At 53.6% G+C, this 8,071-nt stretch overlaps 1 protein-coding gene across 7 annotated transcripts in view; it reads left to right on the top strand.

The window, feature by feature from the left end:
- The first annotated feature begins 294 nt into the window (after positions 1–294).
- Positions 295–8,071, top strand: part of LOC144952243 (MICOS complex subunit Mic27-like) — a 39,579-nt gene continuing 31,802 nt past the window's right edge. For 2 of the 7 annotated variants that reach the window (XM_078882674.1, XM_078882673.1), the window contains exons 1-2: positions 1,055–1,475; positions 7,723–7,811. In XM_078882674.1, coding sequence (XP_078738800.1) covers positions 1,419–1,475; positions 7,723–7,811 — 146 coding nt within the window. In that variant the 5' untranslated portion in view covers positions 1,055–1,418. Of the gene's footprint in view, positions 404–1,054; positions 1,476–7,722; positions 7,852–8,071 lie in introns of those variants that run through there. The other 5 variants (XM_078882667.1, XM_078882668.1, XM_078882671.1 and 2 more) reach the window with 5 other exon arrangements.

Here is an 8,071-nt window from a genome sequence, read left to right as displayed (position 1 = left end):
GTGTGTTGTGGTTGAATGACGGTTGGTGTTGTGGTTGTTGTTGGTGTTGTTGTTGTTGTGGTTGAGTGGCGGTTGGTGTTGTGGTTGTTGTTGGTGTTGTTGTTGTGGTTGAGTGACGGTTGGTGTTGTGGTTGTCGTTGTTGTGGTTGAATGACAGTTGGTGTTGTTGTGGTTGAATGGCGGTTGGTGTTGTGGTTGTTGTTGGTGTTGTGGTTGTGGTTGAGTGGCGGTTGGTGTTGTGGTTGTTGTTGGTGTTGTTGTTGTGGTTGAGTGACGGTTGGTGTTGTGGTTGTTGTTGGTGTTGTGGTTGTTGTTGGTGCGGCAGCGCCCCCTGGCGAGTGAGTTTGGGGGTTGCCGAGCGAGTGGAGAGTGACCGCGAGCAGTCCGGCAGAGGTGAGGAGCCGTGCGTCTCTCTCCTGAATGTTGTTGTGGTTGTTGTTAGTGTTGTTGTTAGTGTTGTTGTGTTGTTGTTAGTGCTGTTGCGTTGTTGTTAGTGTTGTTGTGAGTGTTCTTAGTGTTGTTGTGGAGTATTCCGTGGCGCTGTCGTTTCGTTATCGCCGCCACACCCCCCCTCACTTCATTCTCTTCATTCGCCTCTTCATTCTCTTCTTCATTCCCCCTCCCCCCCTCGTCTTTCATCCCCCCCTCCCCCTTCTCGTGCCGGCTGTGTAACTAAAACGTCGAACCCGCGCTCGTTGTCGCCGTTCCCGTGCCGGGAGCCCGCTGGGGGGGTGAGGCTGTACCACGCACTGTACCACGCACTGTACCCTCAAGGTCGGCACATTGTCGCACTGTACCGGCACTGTACACGAACTGTACCAGGCACTGTACCCCGCCTCAAGGTCGATAGTGTCCAACTGTACCACGAACTGCACCACGCACTGTATGTCGCACTGTACCACGTACTGTATGTCGCACTGTACCCAGCACTGAGCCCCCACCTCAACGCCTGTACAGTGTCGCACTGTATCACCGGCGACGCTGCGTACAGTGCGGGCACTGTACTCGCTGCTCGGTTCCGCACTGTACGCGCACTGTACCCCCCCCCCCCTGGAGACGAAGGCGGCCGGGCGGGCGTGGTGGTGCTGGGTCTCCCCTAAGTCGACTCGGCCTCAACTGAGTAGCTGGGGGAGACAAAGGCGGCCGGGCTACACGGGGGAGCTTTGTCTGTGTCTGTAGCTGCTGCTACTCGCTACTAACTACGGCACTTGCCCCTGCAGTGTGTGTGAGGCTACACGGGGGAGCTTTGTCTGTGTCTGTAGCTGCTGCTTGCTACTCACAGCACTTGCCCCTGCAGTGTGTGAGGCTACACGGGGGAGCTTTGTCTGTGTCTGTAGGTGCTGCTCGCTACTCAGCACTTGCCCCTGCAGCCTGTTGAGGCTACACGGGGGAGCTTTGTCTGTGTCTGTAGGTGCACCATGTTGAGGGCTGTAGCTCATGGTGGACCGCAACGCAAACTCATCCAGCCAGATGAGGTGAGGCCCCAACTCACCACTCACTCACCACTCACTCACTCACTCACCACTCACTCACCACTCACTCACTCACTCACCACTCACTCACCACTCACTCACTCACCACTCACTCACTCACCACTCACTCACCACTCACTCACCACTCACTCACCACTCACTCACTCACCACTCACTCACCACTCACTCACTCACTCACCACTCACTCACCACTCACTCACCACTCACTCACTCACCACTCACCACTCACTCACCACTCACTCACTCACTCACCACTCACTCACCACTCACTCACTCACCACTCACCACTCACTCACCACTCACTCACCACTCACCACTCACTCACCACTCACTCACTCACCACTCACTCACTCACCACTCACTCACTCACTCACCACTCACTCACCACTCACTCACCACTCACTCACTCACCACTCACTCACTCACTCACTCACCACTCACTCACCACTCACTCACCACTCACTCACCACTCACTCACTCACCACTCACTCACTCACTCACTCACCACTCACTCACCACTCACTCACCACTCACTCACCACTCACTCACTCACTCACTCACCACTCACTCACCACTCACTCACCACTCACTCACTCACTCACCACTCACTCACTCACTCACCACTCACTCACCACTCACTCACCACTCACTCACTCACTCACTCACCACTCACTCACTCACTCACCACTCACTCACTCACCACTCACTCACTCACCACTCACTCACCACTCACTCACCACTCACCTCACTCACCACTCACTCACTCACCACTCACTCACCACTCACTCACCACTCACTCACTCACTCACTCACCACACTCACCACTCACTCACCACTCACTCACTCACCACTCACTCACTCACTCACCACTCACTCACCACTCACTCACCACTCACTCACTCACCACTCACTCACTCACTCACCACTCACTCACCACTCACTCACTCACTCACCACACACTCACCACTCACTCACTCACTCACCACTCACTCACTCACCACTCACTCACCACTCACTCACCACTCACTCACTCACCACTCACCACTCACTCACCACTCACTCACTCACCACTCACTCACCACTCACTCACCACTCACTCACTCACCACTCACTGACCACTCACTCACCACTCACTCACTCACTCACCACTCACTCACCACTCACTCACCACTCACTCACTCACCACTCACTCACCACTCACTCACTCACCACTCACTCACCACTCACTCACTCACCACTCACTCACTCACTCACCACTCACTCACTCACCACTCACTCACTCACCACTCACTCACCACTCACTCACCACTCACTCACTCACCACTCACTCACCACTCACTCACCACTCACTCACTCACCACTCACTCACTCACCACTCACTCACCACTCACTCACCACTCACTCACCACTCACTCACTCACTCACCACTCACCACTCACTCACTCACCACTCACCACTCACTCACCACTCACTCACTCACTCACTCACCACTCACTCACCACTCACTCACCACTCACTCACTCACTCACCACTCACCACTCACTCACCACTCACTCACCACTCACTCACTCACCACTCACTCACTCACTCACCACTCACTCACTCACTCACCACTCACTCACCACTCACTCACTCACCACTCACTCACCACTCACTCACCACTCACTCACTCACCACTCACTCACTCACTCACTCACTCACCACTCACTCACCACTCACTCACTCACTCACTCACTCACTCACTCACTCACCACTCACTCACCACTCACTCACCACTCACTCACTCACTCACCACTCACTCACCACTCACTCACCACTCACTCACTCACCACTCACTCACCACTCACTCACTCAGCACTCACTCACCACTCACTCACCACTCACTCACTCACTCACCACTCACTCACTCACTCACTCACCACTCACTCACCACTCACTCACTCACTCACCACTCACTCACCACTCACTCACTCACCACTCACTCACTCACCACTCACCACTCACTCACCACTCACTCACTCACCACTCACTCACTCACCACTCACTCACCACTCACTCACTCACCACTCACCACTCACTCACTCACCACTCACCACTCACTCACCACTCACTCACCACTCACTCACCACTCACTCACTCACCACTCACTCACCACTCACTCACCACTCACTCACTCACCACTCACTCACCACTCACTCACCACTCACTCACTAACCACTCACTCACCACTCACTCACTCACTCACCACTCACTCACTCACCACTCACTCACCACTCACTCACCACTCACTCACTCACTCACCACTCACCACTCACTCACTCACCACTCACCACTCACTCACCACTCACTCACTCACTCACCACTCACTCACCACTCACTCACCACTCACTCACTCACTCACCACTCACCACTCACTCACCACTCACTCACTCACTCACTCACCACTCACTCACTCACCACTCACTCACCACTCACTCACTCACCACTCACTCACCACTCACTCACCACTCACTCACTCACCACTCACTCACTCACCACTCACTCACCACTCACTCACCACTCACTCACCACTCACTCAGCACTCACTCACCACTCACTCACTCACCACTCACTCACCACTCACTCACTCACTCACCACTCACTCACCACTCACTCACCACTCACTCACTCACCACTCACTCACTCACCACTCACTCACCACTCACTCACTCACCACTCACTCACCACTCACTCACTCACCACTCACTCACTCACCACTCACTCACCACTCACTCACTCACCACTCACCACTCACTCACTCACCACTCACCACTCACTCACTCACCACTCACTCACTCACCACTCACTCACCACTCACTCACTCACCACTCACTCACTCACCACTCACTCACTCACTCACCACTCACTCATCACTCACTCACTCACCACTCACCACTCACTCACTCACCACTCACTCACTCACTCACCACTCACTCATCACTCACCACTCACTCACCACTCACTCACTCACTCACCACTCACTCACCACTCACTCACCACTCACTCACCACTCACTCACTCACTCACGACTCACTCACTCACCACTCACTCACCACTCACTCACCACTCACTCACTCACCACTCACTCACTCACTCACCACTCACTCACCACTCACTCACTCACCACTCACTCACTCACCACTCACCACTCACTCACTCACCACTCACCACTCACTCACTCACCACTCACCACTCACTCACCACTCACCACTCACTCACTCACCACTCACTCACCACTCACTCACTCACCACTCACTCACTCACCACTCACTCACTCACTCACCACTCACTCACTCACCACTCACTCACCACTCACTCACCACTCACTCACCACTCACCACTCACTCACCACTCACTCACCACTCACTCACCACTCACTCACCCTCCTCACCACTCACTCACCACTCACTCACCTTCCTCCCCACTACTCACTCACCTCACCACTCACCACACTGCACTGTCTTTCAGCGTGTCTCACTGTGTGTCTCTGTGTCTCACTGTGTGTCTCTGTGTCTCACTGTGTGTCTCTGTGTCTCTGTGTCTCACTGTGTGTCTCTCTGTCTCTCACTGTGTGTCTCTGTGTCTCTGTGTGTCTCTGTGTGTCTCTGTCCCAGTTGTCTGTGTACGACGCGTCTCACTCTGTGTCTCTGTGTCTCTGTGTCTCTGTGTGTCTCTGTGTGTCTCACTGTGTCTCTGTGTGTCTCTGTGTGTCTCTGTGTCTCACTGTGTGTCTCACTGTGTCTCTGTGTCTCACTGTGTGTCTCTGTGTCTCACTGTGTGTCTCTGTGTGTCTCACTGTGTCTCTGTGTGTCTCTGTGTGTCTCTGTGTCTCACTGTGTGTCTCACTGTGTCTCTGTGTCTCACTGTGTGTCTCTGTGTCTCACTGTGTGTCACTGTGTGTCTCACTGCGTGTCTCTGTGTCTCACTGTGTGTCTCTGTGTCTCACTGTGTGTCTCTGTGTCTCACTGTGTGTCTCTGTGTCTCACTGTGTGTCTCACTGTGTGTGTCTGTGTCTCACTGTGTGTCTCACTGTGTCACTGTGTCTCACTGCGTGTCTCTGTGTCTGTGTCTCTGTCCCAGTTGTGTGTGTACGACGTGTCTCACTGTGTGTTGCTGTGTCTCACTGTGTGTCTCTGTGTCTCACTGCGTGTCTCTGTGTCTCACTGTGTGTCTCACTGTGTGTCTCTGTGTCTCACTGTGTGTCTCTGTGTCTCACTGCGTGTCTCTGTGTCTCACTGTGTGTCACTGTGTCTCACTGTGTGTCTCTGTGTCTCACTGTGTGTCTCTCACTGTGTGTCTCACTGTGTGTCTCACTGCGTGTCTCTGTGTCTCTGTGTCTCACTGTGTGTCTCTGTGTCTCACTGTGTGTCTCACTGCGTGTCTCTGTGTCTCTGTGTCTCTGTGTCTCTGTGTCTCACTGTGTGTCTCTGTGTCTCACTGTGTGTCTCTGTGTCTCACTGTGTGTCTCTCACTGTGTGTCTCTGTGTCTCTGTGTGTCTCTGTGTCTCACTGTGTGTCTCACTGCGTGTCTCTGTGTCTCACTGTGTGTCTCTCACTGTGTGTCTCTGTGTCTCACTGTGTGTCTCTGTGTGTCTCTGTGTCTCTGTGTCTCACTGTGTGTCTCTGTGTCTCACTGTGTGTCTCTGTGTCTCACTGTGTGTCTCTGTGTCTCACTGCGTGTCTCTGTGTCTCACTGTGTGTCTCTGTGTCTCACTGTGTCTCTGTGTCTCACTGTGTGTCTCTGTGTCTCACTGTGTGTCTCTGTGTCTCACTGTGTGTCTCTGTGTCTCACTGTGTGTCTCTGTGTCTCACTGTGTGTCTCTGTGTCTCTGTGTCTCACTGTGTGTCTCTCTGTCTCTCACTGTGTGTCTCTGTGTCTTTGTGTGTCTCTGTGTGTCTCTGTCCCAGTTGTCTGTGTACGACGCGTCTCACTCTGTGTCTCTGTGTCTCTGTGTCTCTGTGTGTCTCTGTGTGTCTCACTGTGTCTCTGTGTGTCTCTGTGTGTCTCTGTGTCTCACTGTGTGTCTCACTGTGTCTCTGTGTCTCACTGTGTGTCTCTGTGTCTCACTGTGTGTCTCTGTGTGTCTCACTGTGTCTCTGTGTGTCTCTGTGTGTCTCTGTGTCTCACTGTGTGTCTCACTGTGTCTCTGTGTCTCACTGTGTGTCTCTGTGTCTCACTGTGTGTCACTGTGTGTCTCACTGCGTGTCTCTGTGTCTCACTGTGTGTCTCTGTGTCTCACTGTGTGTCTCTGTGTCTCACTGTGTGTCTCTGTGTCTCACTGTGTGTCTCACTGTGTGTGTCTGTGTCTCACTGTGTGTCTCACTGTGTCACTGTGTCTCACTGCGTGTCTCTGTGTCTGTGTCTCTGTCCCAGTTGTGTGTGTACGACGTGTCTCACTGTGTGTTGCTGTGTCTCACTGTGTGTCTCTGTGTCTCACTGCGTGTCTCTGTGTCTCACTGTGTGTCTCACTGTGTGTCTCTGTGTCTCACTGTGTGTCTCTGTGTCTCACTGCGTGTCTCTGTGTCTCACTGTGTGTCACTGTGTCTCACTGTGTGTCTCTGTGTCTCACTGTGTGTCTCTCACTGTGTGTCTCACTGTGTGTCTCACTGCGTGTCTCTGTGTCTCTGTGTCTCACTGTGTGTCTCTGTGTCTCACTGTGTGTCTCACTGCGTGTCTCTGTGTCTCTGTGTCTCTGTGTCTCTGTGTCTCACTGTGTGTCTCTGTGTCTCACTGTGTGTCTCTGTGTCTCACTGTGTGTCTCTCACTGTGTGTCTCTGTGTCTCTGTGTGTCTCTGTGTCTCACTGTGTGTCTCACTGCGTGTCTCTGTGTCTCACTGTGTGTCTCTCACTGTGTGTCTCTGTGTCTCACTGTGTGTCTCTGTGTGTCTCTGTGTCTCTGTGTCTCACTGTGTGTCTCTGTGTCTCACTGTGTGTCTCTGTGTCTCACTGTGTGTCTCTGTGTCTCACTGCGTGTCTCTGTGTCTCACTGTGTGTCTCTGTGTCTCACTGTGTCTCTGTGTCTCACTGTGTGTCTCTGTGTCTCACTGTGTGTCTCTGTGTCTCACTGTGTGTCTCTGTGTCTCACTGTGTGTCTCTGTGTCTCACTGCGTGTCTCACTGTGTGTCTCACTGCGTGTCTCTGTGTCACTGTGTCTCACTGCGTGTCTCTGTCTCTGTGTCTCTGTCCCAGTTGTCTGTGTACGACGTGTCTCCGCGTCACCGAGGGCGCTTCCAGGCGGAGCGGCCCGGGCGGCTCGAGGAGGCCGTGAGGTCGGCGAGGCTGACGGTGCAGCCACACGCAGCCTGGATACCGGTAGCGGTGACACACACACACACACAGACACACACACACACAGACACACACACACACACAGACACACACACACACACAGACACACACACACAGACACACACACACACACAGACACACACACACACACAGTGAGGCTGGCAGTGCAGCCACACGCAGCCTGGATACCGGTAGCTGTGACACACACACACACACAGACACACACACACAGACACACACACACACACAG

The sequence above is a fragment of the Lampetra fluviatilis genome, chromosome 66, assembly GCF_964198595.1.
Source record: "Lampetra fluviatilis chromosome 66, kcLamFluv1.1, whole genome shotgun sequence".
NCBI lineage: Eukaryota > Metazoa > Chordata > Hyperoartia > Petromyzontiformes > Petromyzontidae > Lampetra > Lampetra fluviatilis.
This window is presented reverse-complemented; position numbering and strand designations above follow the sequence as displayed.